This window comes from Coturnix japonica, chromosome 1 (genome assembly GCF_001577835.2).
Source record: "Coturnix japonica isolate 7356 chromosome 1, Coturnix japonica 2.1, whole genome shotgun sequence".
Lineage (NCBI taxonomy): Eukaryota > Metazoa > Chordata > Aves > Galliformes > Phasianidae > Coturnix > Coturnix japonica.
The window spans coordinates 51194515-51216325 of record NC_029516.1 but is presented as its reverse complement, the minus strand read 5'-3'; the positions used below and the strand labels follow the sequence as shown (position 1 = coordinate 51216325).

At 41.1% G+C, this 21811-nt stretch overlaps 1 protein-coding gene across 1 annotated transcript in view; it reads left to right on the top strand.

The window, feature by feature from the left end:
* CACNA1C (calcium voltage-gated channel subunit alpha1 C) overlaps positions 1-21811 on the top strand; it is a 451547-nt gene that overhangs the window by 323320 nt on the left and 106416 nt on the right. Inside the window, exon 10 of the mRNA XM_015865321.2 lies at positions 16221-16311. Coding sequence (XP_015720807.1) covers positions 16221-16311 — 91 coding nt within the window. The remainder of the gene's footprint in view (positions 1-16220; positions 16312-21811) is intronic.

Genomic DNA, 21811 nt, shown 5'->3' with positions numbered 1-21811 from the left:
AAAAGTTCAGGCTTTTTAGGTTTTATCTGTCCAGTTCTTGTTGACGGTTTAGATTATTTTTGCCTATTGTCAAAAGGCAATTAGTAAAACACAGTGCTCATGTGGGACTTAAGATAATCTAAGCAAAAGCTCCAAGAGGCACGGTCTTGAAGACAAAACTTTTACCAGTCTAGTCCTCAGTCTAGTTGATGATTTGAGAGTGTCATACAACTTGGTTGCATCTTGCTTTCCATGCATATATATGATGAAATAAAAGCCAGTGTTGTAAAGTGATTTATTATCTTTTAAAACCTCATCTAAAGAAGAAGAAATCATACTATCATCTTCTTTTATCATTGTCTGCTGATGTGGAAAATAATCATCTGCTAACTATGGAAAGATTAGCTGCAGTGCCAAAAATTGTTGGACAATTGGTAGGCGTTTCACAAGGTTTAGCAGCTGTGATTGATTCTCTTTCACCTGGAGACAGAGACAAAATAAGCGTTTTCTGGTTCCTAGTGCACATATTTGATTCTCCTAGGATGAAAAAACATCCCTCATGCACTCAGCTGTAGAGGTCCAAAACCATGATTTGCTTGGATAGGAGTGTCAGCAGCTCTTGGACATGTACCTTGCCTGATCCATGTATTGTAGTAAACAATTCCAGTGGCATTTTTCTACCTTGTCGTATTCAAGGTAGCTCAAAAGCTGTTCTTTGTATGAATACTACAGTTTGTGCAGATTTAGTAAAATGCTTTGGTAAATGCTTTGTTTTTCTTGTGTGGAAAGAGAAGCTCATGTTGCAAAATGGGTTTATGTTTCCAATGTCAAACTGGAGTCCACAGTTGGTATATTGCCTAGAAGAAGCTTTGGGGACATCAGGACATTAGACATTGGGATGAATCACTCCTGTGGTCCTTAGGCAAGACTCCTATTGAAGTTGCTGAGGATTTTGCCTGGATAAGGACTTGAGCCCCAGTTTGTTTTATCTAAGGTTAGTAACAAAAAAGGCAAGCGTCAGCACTAGAGAATATTGTCTGATGTTGGGTCTTGATGTACTAGAGGCTTTTCTGTTCTCACCTGTGGCTTTTACTACCGTGTAGCTGTCATCCACCAAAGGGAGAGCATGAGATATTTTAGATCTGATATCACTTACAAGACTGCATGACCCAGATACTGCTGTTTGCCCAGTGCATAATTCCACTGGTTACAATGCCTTTGTATCTGTCATGAATTTGAACCACCAACATTACCAGCATTTTGATTCCATACCTGAATATGTGGAACCCAGATAAACATTTATAGCCTGTAATGGAAAAATGACAGATATCACTAAAACTATGATGTCAACAATTTGACCTTTCCCCCTGTGGAAAACAAGTCTGGGAGTAGATTTTGCTACTGACTGTCTTTACATGTTACTTTCTGTTTTGTAATCTCATTTAACAAACCAGGAAGCTGTTAGGGCCTTTACCCTGGATTGTTTGTCTTCCTCACCTTACCCTTTCCAAGAGGAGTAAGGGTAAGACACTTACAAAGATGGACAAAATTAAATAAAGATGGACAAAATTAATTTTCTCAACAAAGAGAAATTAAAAATTGCTTGAAACCTATGTTTAAAAATGTTTCTTCTACTGGACTGATTCTTTAAAGCATACATATAAATTAGTATTTGGATAGGGAAAAAAAAAATGTTCTGGCCAGTTTCATTTGAGACGGCCAGCACAACTTTACCAAAGGCAGACTGTGCCTAACCAATCTGACAGCCTTCTATGGTGGAGTAACAGGTCTGGTAAATAAAGAAAGGTTGACTGATGTCCTCTACCTGGACTTGGGCAAGGCCTATGACATGGTCCTGCACCGCTTCCTTATCTCTAAGTTGGAGAGATATGGATTTGAAGGCTAGACTGTTCAGTGGATAAAGAACTGGTTGGATGGTCATAGCCAGAGTGTTGTGGTTAATGACTTTGTGTCCAGATGGAGGCCAGTCATGAATGGTATGCTTAGGGTTCCGTCTTGGGATCAGTGTTCTTCAATATCAATGACCTAGATAGTGGGATTGAGCATACCCTCAGTGAGTTTGTTGATGACATCAAACTGAGTGGTGCAGTTGACCCAACAGAAGGAAGAGAACTGAACACGTTCTGTAAGTGGTCACATAAGAGTCCAATGAGGCTCAACAAGGCCAAGTGCAAGGTTTTCACTTGGTTTGGGGCAGTCCCAGATATGAGTGCAGGCTGAGAGAAGAACTCATTGAGATCAGTCCTGCAGAGAAGAATTTAACTTAATGGTGGTTGAGAAGTCGGATGTGAGCCAGTAATGTGTCCTTGCAGCCTGGAAGGCCAACTGTGTCCCTGGATGCATGAGAAGAGGGGTGGCCAGCAGGGCGAGGGAGGTGATTTCTCCCTTCTGCTCTGCCCTTGTGAGGCCCATCTGGTATCCAGGCCTGGGTCCTCCAGTACAGAAAGGATGTGGAGCTGCTGGAGTGGGTCCAGAGGAGGGCCACGAAGATGATCAAAGGGCTGGAGCACCTTTCCTATGAAGATAGGTTGAGGGAGTTGGGCTTGTTTAGTTTGGAGAAGAGAATGTGCCAGGAAAGCCTTATTGCAGCCTTCTAATGCATGAAGGGTGCATACAGGCAGGAGAGGGACCAACGTTTTACATGACCTCATAGTTAGAAGACAAGGGTGAATGGGTATAAAACTAAAAGAGGGCAGCTTTAGTTTAGAAGTTAGGTAAAAACTTTTTACTCAGTGGGTGGTGAGGCCACAGGCTGCCCTGAAAATTTGTGGAGGCCCCATCCTTGGTGGTGGTCAAGGCCAGGTTGGATGTGGCCCTGGAATGCCTGAGCTGCTGGGTGGCAGCTCTGCCTACAGAAGACGCTGGGACTGAATGGGCTTTAAAGTCTCCAGAGAAAAAGGCACATAAAAGCTAAATGATGTTCTGAAGGCCGCCCAGCCTCTGTGTGAGAGTCTCTCATACTACTGCACTGTCCTTTATACCAGAATTTTTACCTTATACTTTATAACATAAGGCATTTATTGGTTTGATCAGGATGGTCTGGAAAAATTTTCCTTCCCTGGAAAAGCACTGTAGGTATATTATACACTTTGATATAGTTTTCTCGTTACCCTGGAAGTACGGACTGTTCACTTTTTAATTAACTAAGTCAATCAACAGAATTGTTTTTAATTATTAATGTAATTTAACAACTCAGCTTTTATTAAAAAGCAACAGTTAGGTTCCTTGTTCCTTAGGTTTCACAACTTCCAGGTTTCTCTTCCTTTGTGTCTAAAGGGAAGCTTTAATCATAAAAAAAGAAAAAACACAAGCAACTGTTTCAAAATCCTTCTTCCTTCTCTGCTGATGGTTACTGCTGCAGTTAGCTAAATCCCATCTAACCCAAATGAAATTTAGCTCAAGCCTGGAGAAAATATGGAGAAGACAAATTGGTGCCTTTGTTTGGATAGAGAGCAAAAGAAGAAAGAGATGCTGATACTCTGGAAGCCTCAGGACATTGCTATGGCCAACACTGCAATCTGTAATTCTGTTTTGTCCCAACAGAGCATCAGGAGACCTGGTAGTTTGGAGTGGAGTAACTCTTCAGTTTAGGGGAACTGAGACAGATTCAAGTATTTGTCTGACCCCTGCATCCAGCTCCTTGGATGGACTCTGGTGGTCTTTAGTGGAGATCTGAGAAAATTAACTGACCCATGGACTGCTGTTGCAACAAGCATCTCTTGAGTCTTCTGTGCTGCTGCTGCCACTGTTGCACAAAACAGAAGGCAGTGTGAGAATGAAGTCTAAAACTCTAATTTCTGCCTGTAGGCTCAATTTTTTCATTCCATTCCCTTACAGCATCGAACGGCACATAAATTAAATAAGATGCCAGAGTGCTGTAGTTTATGTATGGGGAAAAACGTTACTCCTGTTAGATTCCCTGTGACTGAAAATGTTTTGGTGATCTGCATGTGCTCACCTGTGTTGTAGCTGAGGATCTGCTTAGTGTTGTTCAGCTTCAGTTTTTCTAGCTCCTCCCTTCCCTGATCCTTGTAACCTGGAGCACAAGGCTACACTGAGTACTGCTAGAGCAGTGATGTGTGACCAGCTACAGCACATAGAGGATGACATTAATGTTGATAGGACATTAAGTTTATCTACTATAAAAGCTATTTCCCTAGTAAAGACTGTGTGGTGAGATAACACCTCTGTTTTGCCTGCTGGAAGAAAGACTTCTGTTGATGTAGGAATCCTCTTTAGTACTAATATGTAACATTGAAATATCATCAATGGGAAGGCGTTAGAGAGAATTCATTGTATATATAGCTGAGGAAGACACCTCTGTGTAAATAAATTAATCTCCATCTGCCCCATTACAAAGTACTTCTGGAATCTGTCAAGATTTATCTGCTTACACTGTGATACCACTACCTGAAGGGACATTAGAGGCAACTGTCTGTGAGGAAAGTGCCATTGCCGTACCTTCTGACAGATTGTATGTGCTTCATTTCCTATTGCTTAGGAAGGTGCAGAAGGCATTCAGTGCCATGAACTCTATGGAAAATTTTAAGAAGAAATATCATAAACCCTCAATCTGAATATATATCTGGACAGCAAGGCCAGTTCTTTAAGGTAGAAGCTTAAAGTATACTCTTAAATCTCCATAAGGGCATTTACAGAATGTTTTGCAAGACTGTGGAGTGTTCAGCATTTCTTGCTGAAGTCAGTAAGACTGACCAGTGATGTACAGTTGAAAAACAATTATCGCAGACGTGGCCTTAAGTGTCTCTCCACTGAGAGAAAAGCGTCAGTGGAGCAGGACTGGTAGCAGCTGAAACCCTGAGGACTTTTTTATGTGGTATAACAAACTGTCAGATGAGAGGCTATGGTGTTCAGTAATGATGGCTGAGGGACAGGGAACGTGTGTTTGGAGGTAGGAACAGCCGCTGAGGGTGACAATCAGTCATATTACATTACTGCCAGATGACATCGGGGCCAAAGCGTGCCTGACATTGTATACACACAAATAAAAAGTAGGGGTATGTACAAAAATCAAAGACAGTTTTAGCTCTGATAGTTTACTGTCATTCTGCCTGAATGGGCAGAAGGTGGTATTGTAATTTTATAATTCCCTTTTTTTTTTTTTCTTTTTCTTTTTTCTTTTAACAGGAAAGTTGGTATAGAAGGGAATATCGCTATAGATACTTAATGGTACCCAAGACTTTTATTATAGACTGGCAGATAAAATACGGCAGTTGAGGCTTTGTGCTTTAGTTTTGTGCTAGCTGATGTGGGACATCCAGAATGCCATCCAATGCCTCATAGGAACCAACAGAGTGTGGTTTGAGCAAGGGCAGGCTGAGGGAGGCAGGAGGTGCATTAGCAGAGCTCCCCTGGGGAAATATTGTATCCTCCCCTTCCCTACCACTCACAGTTATCTTTGCTCCAAGCAGCCAGTTGCTTTCTTAGATGGATTCACAAGCAGTCACACGAGGAGGCAAAAATAATAGTGTTTTGCTTTAAATGCAGGTAGGGCTAGAAAGCTGCTTTTGTGATCGCAGCACAGTGGAGCAGTGTGATGAGCTGTAGCTGATGGGAGCTTGGTTAGGCAGTGATGTCCCTGTAGCACAGCATGGCATGGTGACAGGCCGTCTGGGTGACATTACACAGCTGAGCAGTGTGTGTGTGTGACTGATCTGATAGCCGGTGCTGGAGCAGCTGAGGATTGACAGCTGTGAATGGCACTCAGCACTTTGGTGGAAGCCTGGAAAGCTTGTGGCAGGATCCTGATGCAGGCGTGGCTGTGATGGAGGAGCAGTCACATGCTTGCACTGTGACCACTCATTTTTACTTATTGGGAGCCTTCCCATCCTCTCCAGTACAGTCTGCTAATAGGGTTAAAATCCCTGGTTGGGTTTGTTCCTGAGAAGAAAAGCAGGCATCTCATCTTGGTTATCTCATACATGACATCAAGCCCAGAGAGGTGTTAGGGGAAGGGAAATGTTTCCAACTGGGGAACTGAAAATAGCTGTGACACTGAGTGTGCCTGCTGACTGCAACAGCTCTTCATTGAGCAGGGTTGCAGAGGTAAGTCAACAGATGAGAAAGCTGGCCTTTCACGCCTTGGGGCCCACATTAAAATTCAGTTGAAGGATCCATGGATGTTTGTAGTGCTGCTTACACCTTCATTTCTATGTAAACAGTTTTCAGGGCACAGCATGATGTACTTCACTTCTTGCCTGCTTGAGGAAGGACTGCAGTCAAACATAACCCCCTACGAGTGGCACTGAGAGACATCAATAGTGGCCATGGTGGTGATGGGTTGGCAGTTGGACTAAATGATCCTAGTGTTCTTTTCCAACATTGATGATTCTGTGAAGAGCAAACTGTAGAAGTCTGCAGGGGATGCAAGAGCAGGTGCATGTGGGAATCACTGGAGATCAAGATGGGGAGGTTACCAACGGGATTAAAACCCCGTGGCTGAAGTAGCAGAAGGGCTAAACATCAGAGCAAGGCTTTAGTGGCAGAGTTGCATGGATCCTCACAAAAGTGCAGATCAAAATATAAGTGTATTATCTAGCTGTTTGAAGAACCGTGAGCAGAATAGCAGGGCTATGTCAGGTCACTAATTACTTGCTTTAACACAGCTGTGTGAGGGAAGCTTGCATAACACCTGCCCACACTAAGCTTAGCTCAAGCTGTTGTTATCAATCCCTCACTCTCCTGAGTGCTCCAAGTATTTGCAAACTAAGAATCTATTATTTCTTGGCTAATATAAAATGCCTGTTCTTTTGGATTGGGGTAATTGACCTATTCTCAGTGCCCTACTCAAGAGATGTAAAAGCTTTAATTACTGGTTTGACAAGCTGACTTTAAGGACAAAACTCTTTAACTTGAATTCTTTGCTTTTCTCCTGGCTGCACAGTAACTCAGCCTGCCCAGCTAGCATGTCTCATGCTTCTGACTCATGATATTGTGATAATAGTGTCTAGTATCAGACTAGTCATTATGTTAGCAAAAGCGTCTGAAAGAACACTACATGCAGGAGCAGCACACAAAATTGCAAGCATTTTATTTACTAGGCACAGAAGAAATGTAACAGAGTAGGGCTTAAAAATGGAAATTTATGTGCATTTCATACTAGAAGAGGTGATTTCCTTTTCAAATTGTGAAACTGAATAGAATCTGTCAGTGAGATTTATGAATGCAGCAAGGATCCAGCACTTTGACACTGCCCTGGCTTGAGAGTGACCTATACCTAATGCACGTGTTTACCTTACCCATCGATCAGTGAACAGAACTGCTTGATTATTCATCATCAGGAAAGCATTACCCACCATCTTTCTCATGCTTCCCAAATGAAGACTGCTATTAGAAAATGTCTTCACTTTCTGAGAATTAATCTCTCTCAGGCACATCCTGTGCAGCGGGACTGCTCAGGGATTGTCTTGTTGCTCTCTTTTCTTGATAATATTAAAGCTCAAATATTTTAAGTAAGCTACTCTTAAATTGCATCTTTGGTTTGGAAGGGGCCCTTAAAAGTCACCCAGTTCAACCCCCCTGCAGTGAACAGGGACACCCACAGGTAGATCAGGTTGCTCAGGGCCCCATCCAGCCTGACCTTGGGCGTCTCCAGGGATGGGGCATCCACCACCTCTCTGGGCAACCTGCTCCAGTGCCTCACCACCCTGAATGTAAAAATCTTTTTCCTCACATCCAATCTAAATCTCCCCTCCTTTAGTTTGAAACCATTTCCCCTTGTCCTATCAAAACGCATCCTGCTAAAGTCTGTTGTGATAGTTTGTCCCCTTCTTTCTTATAGGCCCCTTTAGATATTGGACATGCATACACCACTCTTGCATTTTACAGGCGCATTTCAGATTAAATATTCAGTCACTGCTATTGTTCTTTCCAACAGCTTCTTTACCTGTGACCCAGCCTCTGCCTAGGTGCCCTGTCTGTCCTTTGAAATAATAGAATTTGTCCCCCACATTCACTTTTCATTTGCATGATATTCTGCCAACAAGAGCCAGCCTCCAGGAGAATAATATCCTTCTTCAGTACCAGACTGTCCTCAGAGAGACCTATCTTCTTGTTCTCTCAGCCCAGGCACAATCCCTTCCCAAACTTCCCAGCTGCAGAGCTGTGTAAACTCCCCTTGGGAAAGATTTGCGCTGTGAGCTCCCAACTCACTGAAGCATCCAAACACAAGCACAGTCCCCGCTGTCCTGAAACATCCTCTTATGTGCTCAAGCTCACAAACCATAGACTGCTTGCCAGGTCTTCAGGTGTCACCAACCTTGAAATGGCTTGTGACAGACAGGGATGTCATAAAACAGCTAGTGCTGCATCTCAGTCACTTTAAAGCTTGGCAATCTAGGTGGTGAGCAGCACTCCCTGGAGTGTTTCTGATGACCTAAGCAGATCAAGTTAGAACTGGCTTCTGTAATTTTTTTTTTGCTTCTCCCGGACTCTGCAGGGAAGACAGATTCATAGGGCAGTGAACTGAAAGAACAAAGATGCTTTTGCTGAAGTAGAGATCCTCATTAAAGTTACTGATTCACCACCCAGGTGTATATTTCTGTGGATGGGCAGATGCAGAAGTTCCCTCACGCACAGAAATTTAAGGAAACATATGACTTGCATTAACCACATTTGTGCTTGAAGCTTATGTGCTGATAATTTCCTCTAATAACAATGCAAGTGAGCAAAATATAAGTAGCCTCGTGATTATTAGAGGAACAAAAGTGATGAAAGTCAGAGGGATATATATATGTATTTTTAGTTGCTGATTATTCTCTCTTCAGGGCACTTTCCTTGTTGCTAATTATTTTATTCATTTTGTTTCATCAACCTTTGGATCCCTTCCCAATACATTATCTACAATGTTTGCAGCTCTTGTGTGTTCATTTGTTAGATGCCTGCCAGCCTGCAATATTAGAATCTTTTTGATTTTCAAGCAATGTGCTCCTGCTTGTGTCCGTGTATCAAGATTCAAGCACATTTGATGGTATTGCTGCTTACCCCGCCTTCTTCTGTTCATAATCACAATGAACGAGAGAGAGATCTTGCAGACCCTTTCAGAATGAGCAGTTCTTATTTCTTCACTGACAGAAAATATTGTTGAAAACATCGTAGATCCTCTCTTGTTTCACTGCCTTTTTTTTTCTTTTCCCTTTTTCTTTCTTTTTTCCATTTTTTTAACTGAATTTCTCCACTGCTCCAGAATTCGGTGGGAACTGGAGATGTTGCTAAAAAGTATTAGACTGACACCAGAAAATGAAGCTATAAACCACATCCTGGCAAGTCAGTGCCTTGCACTTTGACTCACTGGCTGTTGTTCTTAGCAAGGGAAACTATACAAAACATTTATCAGATGAGAAAACAAGTTTAGAATACCATAGGAGGGTCCAGATTTAGGGGAGAGACATCTATCAAGATCTGTTCTGGTAGCAGCTCTTTCACCCTGTGACCCAGCCCATCTGTCTTTCAGCCGCAGGGGTTAAAGCAGGTTGCTCTCATAGCTCTTGAAGGCATAAACTCTGCACAATGGTGGATGGGCTCCTAATGCAGAATCAGGTGTTAGCACAGCAGTTACCCAGGGAAGACATTCATTTGGCCTTTTAGTAACAGGGTTAAACTCTTTTCTGGATGGCCCTGTGCTTCTGAGTTATTTGAGGTACAACAGATTATGCAAAAAATATCTCTGCCCCCCTTGCAGGGATACACAAAGAGGGTTTTCAGTTCTTCCTTTCAAATACACACCAGAACACGTCAAAGCCTTGTAAAGGCCATCTCTTGTCAGGGCCAGAAGTTTGGCTGTGCTTCTCTGAAATGTGCATTCCCCTCACTGGATAAAATGAAGAAAAATGTGTGGAATGATGCATCTGATGACAGCTGATAATACTGTAAAAAGCAGAAAATTGGAATATTTAATCTGAAATATGCCTGTTTAAAGTAGCCAAGATGTTGTACTAAAATAAGTCCCAGGAAGATTAACTAGTGGCGAGGTAATACATTTGAAGGTGCACAATAATCTGCATGTATTAATGATAGATCTCTTAATCACACGCCTGCACAGCTGATACAGATCTCTCTTTCTCTCTCTCTCCGGTTCCTCTTTGAGGATCATGTAAGTTTGCTAAGCCCATGACTGTGTCCTCTCAATGTCATAGAATGCATACATGCCTGTGGTGACACTCTGTAAGGGAAGAAGGACATGTGGAAGCAAGTCTTTTTATATGAAAGATAGATGTTGCAATTTATACTGTAAAATATATAATTTATATACATAAATGAAATGTCAGATTTACAATACACCATCTCAGTATTTGGCAATTTTCCTACCCCTGCTCCTGTTGGTAAGCTATGCTGCAGTTTATCAGTCTTCTCAGCCCAGTTCTACTGCAATAACAAGCCTTATGCTCCATCTTTGCTGCTGGTACACATTGGTGTCAAGGTCTTTTTGACTGAAGCAGATGCAACTGACAACCACTTCACGGCTCTTTATTGCTCTCCTGGATTTGACCTTGAGTGCAACTACAGCTCACGCTCTCCTGCCAATTGCAGTCATTTGTATAACCCAACATTAGGTTATTCAGAGCGTTTGTGTTACATGTATTTAATGTCATGTTGTGTGTAATGCCGTCTTTATGGGTGTTGGCCTCTGAGTCCTTGGTAAGCATTTTCACAGTTTTTCTGGATTTTTTTCTATAGTGTTAGATTTACTGATGCATTGTGTCTGTCTTTGAAAGATGCTTAACTACCAAGAGCCTGATTCCAAGTTCCCTTCCCTCTACTCCTGTAGAAGCCTTCCTATTGCAGAGCTGAGCTCCTTTTCCAAACAGACTGTGTTCCCCAGCCACAGCTGTTACATTTTCTTGGGGAAATAATAAAAATCAGGAATAGATCTAGAGAAAACTACTCACCTCTGCATGGTTTACTCTGTGCACACTGCTTGCATTTAAGAACACACTCACTTATTGTTCGTGAGACACTGAACCTGTGTAGCGGAATAAAAGCTGTATTTTATTTGCATTAATGAATATGATGAATGAGTACAGCATTTCCTAACAGGCAATGAGTAGAGGAAAGCTAAGCAATATTCACATATTAATTGAAATGAGAGCTCTCCATTGAAAAAAAAAAAAAAAAAAAAAAGAAAAAGATGAGCCTATCAAGATTCTGACAGCTGTCCGTAAACTCATTCATGGAATGACGGGCAGGAGAGGCACCTTATGAAGCAGGCAGACAAAGTCAATCACTTGATGTACATACTGGTAAAGGGAGCAGCCTGGATATTGTAATTTATTCTTGCTGTACTTGATGGAAAAAAGGAATCTTAAATCTCAGCTGGAGAATTCACAGGACTTCTTTGCTCTTTAGATTTGCTTTATAGTTCTGCGGACTCCCACTTGGGAGGCATTAGCATCAGTAATAACTGTAGTACTTAGGGCTTATTGTAATGTGTTTTGTCTGTAGATCTCAAAGAGATTTGCAAGGTGAGTGCAGAATTATAATCCCCATTTTAGAGAAATGGAACAGATATGTAGAAAGACTTGGTTATGTGGCCAAGGTTATACAACAAAGTGGCAGTGATATCAGGTTAATCTGATCTCAAATACCAGCATGGACAAAAGGGGTGACTTAGGCCTTATTTTGCTGTGTCATTCAATACCAGCAGAAATTAGAGTGCTGGAAGAATTGGAGTCCTCATGGGCACTTCAGAATACACGCTGAGGTGTATTTTTCCTTTTCTTAACCTGAAAACTCACAGCAGGTATCTTTGAATAGGAGTAAACACACTGTTGAGTTATCACACTGTTCCAAGTGAGGTACCCAGTGTAGGTATCTAAGGCAAATGTCCAGCCTGTCTATGTGACAGAGGGAGCCACTTAGAAAACTTGTGACAGGAACCTCTGTCTCTGGAGCTTAACTCAAATATCTGAATCAGAGATGTCACATCAGGCAACACGAACAGCTTCTGACATATCCCATTCTAAAACTAATGTCAAGATCTGCATAGTCATTTAGTAATGTATCCCATCAACATCTGTGACAAGTACGTGCTTTGTCTATGTTTGTGTATCCTTTGCCCAGGGATCATCTTACCCAGGTTTTAAATTCTCACAGCAAGATTAATTAAAGTCAGATTCAGCAACAAGCAAGCGTGGCAACATTATAATCCATGGAGATAAATCTGAATATTGGAATTCCTTCCACTGTCAAGATGACGAGACTGCCACAAATGCAAAATGCGACAGTGGTAGTGATATTTCTGAAATGGGACTAGATATTATTCTCTAAGTGTGTAAAAAGGGACAAAATATTTCAGTGCTACGCAGAAGGGCATTTGAAAGTGCTGTCTATCTTTTTACTAGACCAGTTGGCTATCTCTTGGCAACCTGCCATCTAGTAATTTATTACATGTCCACAGGGCATTTGGTTGGAGGGACATATGTTAGTGCAAGTGTAGGGCTGGTATCAAAGCTTGATGCCAGTGACATGGAACAGAGGCTGCTCTCACTTGTGCCAAGTAGTCACCTATCTCACTATAGGTATTTAGTCATTAAACTAATACCCTAAGTTATAACTTAATACCCTAAGGTATTAGGCATGCAATTGAATTGTGTGTGTGAGAAAAAAAATGCCTGCGGTGTAGTTTGGTTACTGAATTGCCTTGCAAGGCAAAGCCTGTGGTAGATGGAAGATCTATGGGTCTGCTTGAAGGTCGAGGCACACACTGCTTCTGGCAGAACCCAGCCCTGTGGGGACCTCTGATCTGGGCTCAATGAGTTATCCTTTGAACTTGACAGCAAACAGCTCTTGTAAGAGTGCATAAGTCACTGATCACATATTGAGCAGGAGGTGAGGCACCAGAATTTCTATTGCTATGTCACTTTGTGTCTAGGTAGGAGGAAATGCACTTTTGTCTCAGCTTCCAGAATTATGAAGAGGAAGCAGTCACTGAGATGGCATAGTCCATATAGCATCATCCTGAACATAGCTCTGGTCTGGACTAGAGCCCACCATTTGGAAAAACATCTCTTCATGATTAAAACATTCTTGTGGTGGATTTGCCACCAGCATTCTTGGTACATGGTTCCAATAATTAATTATGCTGACGGCAAAAAATGCCTGCCTTGTTTCTAGACTGGAGCCAGGGTAAAGGCACAAGGTCTGCGTCTCTGAGAACTGAATCAGATAAGAAAGCTGTGTGGGCAATATTTGGTCTACTTCGTCTCATACTCAGCCCAAGTTTATACACAAATCTTTTGCGACAACTTCTTTTTTCAGGATTTTTTTAAACTGTCCTAAGTGAACCTCATAGCAGACATGCACATGACTATCCCTAATACTGAAGATGAAGTGAGGTGCCACATAAAATTAAGCAATTGTCCTGCTGAGAACATACCACATTTGAGACTACAGTCCACATCTCCCATCCATCCTGGCCTTTAACTTCTGGCCATCATTCTTCTTATACATGATAACTTCATAATACTTCTTATTGTCCTTAACATTTACCAACAGTGCTGTGTAGTAAGTGCCCGGGAGTTAGTGCGTTTAACTAACTAGCCTGAAACACAGAAAAGACAGAGGAAAGACAGAGAAATATAGTTATCCCAACAACTTTTCTTTAGCATCCCCATCACTTTTGGAAAGTTTCTTGATATTGGAAAAAAATAGGAAAAAAAGAACAATAAATCTCATTGGGGCTCAATGGAAGAAATCTCAATGGGCTGGTCCAGATCATGACACTAAGGATCAGAGGAAAACTTTGGGACATGTTGTAATCACCTTAGACTCATTGATTTCAGTCAAGCAAGAAGAGTTTTGCCACTGAAATCACTGGAATAAAGGATTTCACCCTTAAACTTAAATTCAACCACTTATTATTCTCAGAAGATAAATTTCAAAGAGAACACAAAACAAGGGGAGGTTATCCTCTGATGGTCTGATATAATATTTTTTACTTTTATATGCCTTATTTTTTCATTTTGTACTTTTAATTCACAAAATGAAGTTTTCTGGCAGAAGTAGATGTCATGTGCAAGCTGAGTTCCTTGTTTTTTTCTTTTGCCTGTCACTGGCTGCATGTTCACTATTGATGTCTTGTTCCTGGTACTTGACCATCTTGTCTGTGAAAGGAAGCACTCCAGCTGGCTTGCCTGACAAGAAGAAAGAAAAGTTTTCTTGGTTTAGTCACTCCACAGAAACCCATGGTAATGTTCCACTGCACTTTGTGTCCACACTACGTATATTTGTATGTGTGTTTGTCTATATATCTCTATAAAGACTGACACATAATGTATCTTTGTATATTTCTGCATGTGCGTGCCTTGCTTTTGCTATTGCTTGTGCAGTGTCCTCTTCATGCACTCAAGATAATAAGCTGTTCTGCAAATCAATCTCTTGCTTATGTCTTCAAGATTGTTTCCCATTTGCAAGTAAGCTCAAATATGTCTTGAAAGTGCTTTAGCTCATCCTCAAAGATGATATACCAAATATCAGTGTTTTGGTGTTTTTGGTTGTTATTTTTTCCTGATGATGGGCTTTGTCTGGATTGAAAAATTTAATTATGAATGTCTCTTTTTCTTACAGTTTATCTGACTCTTCTGTGCACATCAAAATATGAATCCAGTTGATTTATTTATTCATCTTTCTGAACAGACGAGATTATTCAAACATCTAGTCTTTGTAAAGCAACAGGCACCATTAGAATACAGTATTTCATAGTTATGTCAAGAATGCTAGAAAGACCATTATTTCATATGGTCTATGTTCCTGAATAACACAGTACAAGAACTTATAGATTTCCAAAGACAGATGTTGAAGGCACTTGCATTATTGGGATGGCATGCAGGAAAGATTTTGAGGGGCATTTCTACCATAATACTTTCAAAGCAAGAACCCAGGACCTCTTTGGAAGAACCTTCTGGTATCTTTCTAGCTTCTGAAAGGATGTCTGAGCCCATAGCTCATTAAACATCTGCCCAACTGGAATTCACAGTGTATTTACTGTTTCTCTCTCTCTCTCTCTCTTTTTTTTTTTTTTTTTTTTTTTTTTGGTTGGTTGGTTGGTTGGTTGGTTTGGTTTGTTTTTGATCAAGAACTCACTATTAGATGTTTTCTTATTAATGGGTGACCTATTTTGACAAGCTATTAGAAGCTTCTCCCACAGCTAATATTGCATACTGTCAAGACTCACCTCTGATATACATCCCACCTGAGAGACCTAACTCTTCTGTTATTCAGTTGGAAGTAGCATTTTTTGTATATCTGAAAAGAGGTGGAAAGGGAAGAGGGCACATTGAATGCTATCCTTTCTTCCACCATAAATTGAATGTTAGTATGCTGAAGGAGTTACAGTTCATAGAGGAGCTGGGAGAAAACTGTGTAATGGAAACAGTGGATCTTTTTCACCTACAGAAGCAAATAAAATATTAAGGTTTCATAACAGGTAGAAGACGTGACACCTTCTTGAACCCCAATGAAATAGGTTCACACCTAAGATTGCTTTTATTTGATGGTTATTCCATGATGTTTCTGTAGAAGTGTAGGGGATACTGTCCAGTTCTTATTTCATGAGTGTCAAAATAAAATCTCTGCCATAGTTCATATTCATTAGTTTCTTTGTTGGTAATGTCTGAAAGGGTCTGAGAGTTTGAATTCCCCTCTCTATCCCTATGAGTTCAAGCTTTAAATGTAAGGTTGAAACCCATTAGCAGTACTATACAGCAGATGGGCCATCAGTATTATTTATATGGAACTTGCTATCAGGCTAACTGAAACCTTTTATCTGATTACTTCTCAGTCTGGTACTTGTTTGCACTCCACTCCAGAAGAGACTGGGGATGGTAGTAAAATGGTTGGGCTGGTGCAGGTAAAGAGGCATCCTCTGAAGTATTCGTAGAATTAAGCAAATGCTTCTTTCTTGGTTTTGCCAGGCCTTCTCATTTTCAGTGATTTTCATTCATAACAGTTCCTAGGAACTGACTCAAAAAGAAAGAAAGCAGCTGACTCTTCCCCTTTCTTTAGCATTTGAGTAACCAATGTGCAATCCAAGTCTACCTGCTCAGCCTTGTGTGTGCAGGGAGGCAGTACACTTGCTCAGCTAAGTGCTTAATCCTTGGGAGTTGCAGCTGAGGGTCTTTTCAATAAGGCTGATGTGATTCAATAATAGATGTGTCAGGTTCTAATGGCCAACCCTCTCTTTTTCTTCCCTTTGACTCCTACAGTGAGCATGCCCACCAGTGAGACCGAGTCCGTGAACACAGACAACGTCCCTGGAACAGATATTGAAGGCGAAAACTGCGGTGCTAGGCTAGCGTGAGTACATATACACAGTTATATGTGGGCAGGTGCTGGCTTGAGCTTGGTGGTTTAAAGCCAAGGCAAATGTTAGACTCATTAAGGGGAAGGAAACCACACTATGGGTGAAAAGAGGGTGGAGAAGATCTGTTAATCCCAGTTCTTATCTTAATTGCAATGTCAACTCACTGCGGACATTAGTGGAGAGCCTCTGGGATTACAGAGATATAAATAAACCACAGAATTCCCACAACAAGCAGAGCCGGGTTTGCATAGTAGCTAAAAGAAGAACTGATGGATAAGTGTTCTTATTTTAAAATTTGTCTTTAGTGATAGTTAATCAAATTCAGTATATGCAGACCAAACAGTGGAATTGACCAGTATATTTTAATTTCTCTAATGGTTCCTCTGCACTTTACAGTGCCTTGTAATAGAAGCACACATGATAGCTTCCATCCTGCAACCTGAATTACACCCTTAAAGTGCTGAGCACATCATAGTGAAAAATAAATGCAGCAGTTGGGAGGGAGTAAAGCCTTCTCAAAATCACATCATTGTAGTAAGTAGACAGACTCAACAACATGTAAGATAGCACTTATGGAAAGTGTGTTTTTTAACTTCACAGTGAGCATGAACAGACCACAGGAGTCCTTTCTTCCCTTTTGCATGGCTTAAACAAGAATGGACTTTATGCTGCTGGGAAATATGTTAACCCTCTTTCATTCCATGAAAACTGGACTAAGCCCTGTGCTGGAATATTTTGAGGCTCTGTCCTGTCCTTGGACATACTTTGTATCCTTCTGTTTGATCAACTGCTGATCATAAATATATAGGAAGAATTCTGTATTTCATTAGGCCTGTGGTCCAGTGTTCAGACCCTGACAGCAAAAGGATGGGAACCATGCAAGCCTGGTCTTTTTCTGCCTTCCATTCCACTTTTCTGCTCCTGAATTCATGATTTTGTGTTAGAGATCTTAGAAGAGATGCTTCTCATTTTTGCCTTTAGTGGCCATTTATGGACCTGTCAGCCATGGATTTATCTGAAACTGCTAATGCAGCCTGTCCTCACAATCTCCTGTGGCAGCAAGTTTCAGCTGCTTGCTACCTGCTGTGTAGACAAGTAGTTTAGCGTCTCTGTTTTAAGCTGATATACTGCTACTTCTAGTCAATGTCCTTTCCTCCTTATACTGTGATGCTGATGATCAACAGTTCTGCATTCAGCTAATCTATCACTTTCAGGATTTCATAAACCTTGATTGTATCTCCCTCAAACACCCCTGGCCTTCTCCTCTACAAACTGAAGAGGAAGTGATCTTATCTGCATTACAAGACGTGATATGTGGAATATGTTATAAATTCAATCTGCTCTCCTGGAAGTGTCAGCCAGTGGTTTACAAACCCTAGAAGAAAGTATGATAGCATTCCTTCACCCGCTTGCTCTTGTCTACCTGCTGAGTCTGGTTTAGATTATGAACTCTTTTCAGAAGGATCCAGTCAAGGTCTATTCACAGCAGTAAGGCAGTTGTAGCTCTCCATTTAGCACCTCACTGAGCTGCCTGTGCTCTTGTCACATTATAGGAAGCAGCAGCTGGATATGTGACCACTTCTTCCAGCTGGATCCAATTTGAAGAACCATCTCTATTCTGCAATTATGGTTCCTGACACAATGGGTCCCCCAGTGCTACACAGTGCCAACAACAATGGGAACTGTTAATATAAAGTTGCACATATTTTTAATGTTACAGCTTGCATTCATTTAATGTCCTTAATCCCAAAGGATCCTAAAGCACTTCATGAAACTGTATGTGCAATGATTGTTTTCACAGTGTTAGAGTTTAGCTACTTTCAGGGTAAAATGTGACAGGTGTTTAAAAACATAAGGGGAAAGGACACAAGTGCATAAGGAGGTGTATGAGGGATAAATTGTTTTGCACTGTAACAGTATGGGGAATTCTGGCAGGGAGAACGTAATTCTGTAAACTGGAATGTGGCCAGGAGAGCTGAAGTTTAACCCAATTCTAAACATAAACATGACTTAGAATGGAGTTTACTGAAAATGATCCAACATATCCACAGGAGAATGACAGTCCAATGGTCTGGCACAGTGCTCACTATGCCCACAGCATAGAGGAGAAGGAATAACTATATCCAATGCATTTTAAGAAAGCAAAGAAAGATGACAGGAAAATGGAGCTTCGTTTCTTCTTCCCATGTTGTAAATCTTAAAATAGTGCCTAAGTGTCAGCAAAGCAGTACATATAAGATTGAGAGAGATAAACAGTTTCGTTGCCACATTCCATTTCGTTTGAAGATAGGTGGCATATAGTAGGGAAATTGAAATCTGTTATTGAGAAGGGGATTTTTTTAACACCCCTATCCAAGGACAGTCAAAATCCTCAAGGCCTTGGGGAGATTGCTTTTCATCTCCAAGAGATGAATGGGAGCCTTCAACCAGGAAAATGAATGACTGTATCTTTGTATTTGAAAGTCTGGACTGAAATACAAATTTGTCAGTGCTTCCTGGTTTTGTAAACTTGTGGAGCTGCAAATTCCTCTCTTATGGGTAAATTTTGATTTGTCTTGAACTCTGATTCCAGCAGGTATAAAATGTAAGCAAGGATTTCAGTACTGATTTGAGTAGTGAATAACTTTGGTAGAACGTGACTTAGAGCATCAGAATTTGGCCAGAGCTTCCAATAATTAACCCAGTGCTGTTCAAGGATGGAAGAAGTTCTTTTGCGAAGTTGAGTTTTTCAGATGTGTTCTTCGTGTAGTACCAGTGAGCTTTCAGTACATGTTAATGATTGTGATCCTGGCATCCTGATTTACTGTAGTTGAAGGTTAAACCCAGAATCGAGCCCTCTGAAGTTTGTATTTTTTAGAATTGAAATGGCTAGAGAAGGTTTTTATTCAGTAGTTGAGTTTCATGTGCTGAGTTTTAGATGACCCTTCATTTTGACCAGCCTACTAAAATCACTCAATAGCCAGAAGTCCCCATTCTCTTGCTATAAGCACGTTTTTCCCAGGGGTCAGAGACTGCACTGGGCAAGCTGCAGCTGGACATGACTTTAGTATCAGGGAGATTTCAAAGCAGTGGTAATATGTTTATTTAGTGGCATCAAGCTGTTAGGACATTTAATCACCTCAGCAACACCACCACCATGGTTACAGACTAACCTTGCTGTCAGAATACCCATGTGATAAAAAGAAAACGTACATAGGAGACTGAAGGAAAAAGTGTTTTTATTAAAGATAACTCCGAATTACTGGCTGTTCTTTTTGTTCTTATAAAAAAGCTGCAGAGCTTTGAAAGGCATCATCTGTGAATGACAGAAAGATCTGCTTGAGAAGCCAGGCTCAAGCATGCCTTTTGGAAAAGGAGATCTTCCCTGACAGCCTTTCTCAGCTCCACAGAGACATATGCTACGTGAGATCAGGAGGCTACCTCTCAAACACACTGTCTCCTTCTGATTGTTTCAAAGAAGCTTTTCTTTCTATAGTAGCCATACTATCAGCTGTGCTGTCTGGAGCAATGCCAGACGTTAAACCAGCAGGAGTTTCAGGAAGAATCTAGTGTCTCTTTGCTTAGTGTGTAAATCCAGTTTCTTAAAACTAAAACAAACAAGCAAACACAAACTTTGTTCGTATTAATCCTTAGTAATTCTGTTGCCATCAGACGAGCTGTGGCAGGGAGTATTTTCCTTCCTTAAATAGGTGCTACCTTTATCAGGTGTCTGAATTTGAAAAAAGAAAAAAAGGTTTTGTGGGGTTCCATGGGGCACTGAAAAATGTCCCACAAATTCCACAATATATCGTCTCTGTCATAGCATTGCCTTGTACTGCACTGACATCTGCCCTGCAGTAGAAACGCAACAGCTTTTATCCTCAAGGTCAATGTCTGGAAGTGGAACTTATCTTAATTCTGGTGTGTCACAGCTTTAATAACCTGTTGCCTCCAGGTACAAAGAAATGTGTTTTCCCTACAACAAGTATCAGTGAGATAAACCCGGAACTAGGAGCAATGGGTTTCTGTTTACAGGGTAGCCTTATACCCAACAGTGAGTAATTTCTCTGAGCCTCTATGGTTTCTGCTCAGCAGGTCTCAAATTCCTGCCGACAGGCTGTTGCTCATAATCAACAGTAATCTGTTCTGCACAGGATGGCAGCATATATAATCTTCCAGTACAACCAGAATGCTAATTTTCTAATACAACCATGCAGACCTGGAGTGCCACAGCAGAACTTGCTTTTATATGTATGTCTTAGCTAAAAAGAGACCTTTGTGGAAACTAAATTTCATGGAGCCATGGTAGAAAACTGAAGCACTTGAGCTCAAAGGGGAAGAGAGCTTAAAAAGATCTGCTCTCCCTGAAATGATAAGCCACTTGGCACTTTCACCTTGGCTGGGATTTCCATATATTTGGGAGACAGTTCAATCACATCAGGAGTAGTAGAAAGAAGACTTTGCCAAAAGCTCTGAAACTTCTTCTGGCTTCAGAAGGAAAACACATGGCAGAAACCCTTACATATCAGCATTCACTACTGCTCCACAGTTTATTTATAAGCGTGGCATTCTTGTTATTCACAGTCAGTTCTAGGTGTGTGTCTCAGGACAGCAGCATGCCCTTGTGGAGGAGGCATTATCTTCCTGCTTCAGATTCTGTGACAGGCCTTACCTGTGACTTGCCAAAAGGAGAGAAGGGTTACTCACTCAATTTTAAGCGCTGGCCTGTTTTCCCTGTCTGTTTCCCAGCTCAAGAAAACCTAATAAATAACAAACTAGCTAAATTTTAAGATAGATAGATCCAGTTTTCTTAAGGATATTCTTTAGGTTCTTATTACTGCTAGCAAACAGCCATCTCTCTCTTAAACACAGCATCACTTCTTTGGGTCAGCATGCTCTTCAGTGCTTGATCCCAATCCACCTCATAGTTCAAGTTCTCTGGAGACAGTCTTCCATTCTGATTAGCTTGAAGCTTTTAATAAACTGACAGAAGCGAGAAATTGTGTGTCATTGTGTGTCACTGAATAATAACGCAGTACTACTTGTATTGTAGAGAGGATAGTGTGTGACAGGCTGGAGGTCCATTGCTTCAGGACAATTTGCAGAGATGTAGCTGAGGGCAAAACTTAGCCCTAAGACTTTATTTTACTGAGAGATTATTAGGAAATTAAAATGTTATGCCACTGTATACTTTTGGCCTAGGAACGTGAGGAAAAGGACCCTAGGGTGGGCATCTATTCTTCAGGGATTCCAGCATCTCTACTACAACAATGCTATGGCCTTCCATCAGCAGGAAGATAGAAAGGGAAAAATGCTTCCCAAGGTTTTGTTGTGCTGTTTTATCTCTTAGAATATGGGATGTCTCACTACATCTGAATTATGCTTGTTGTCCCCAGCTTATGCTGATAAATTTTTTACATTTCACTGTTTTATCTGTGTGCGGCAACTTTACCTTAGCCACATAAGGTTTAGAAGAGCTTTAGAAAATTAAACATAGCTATTAGGTTGGACAGG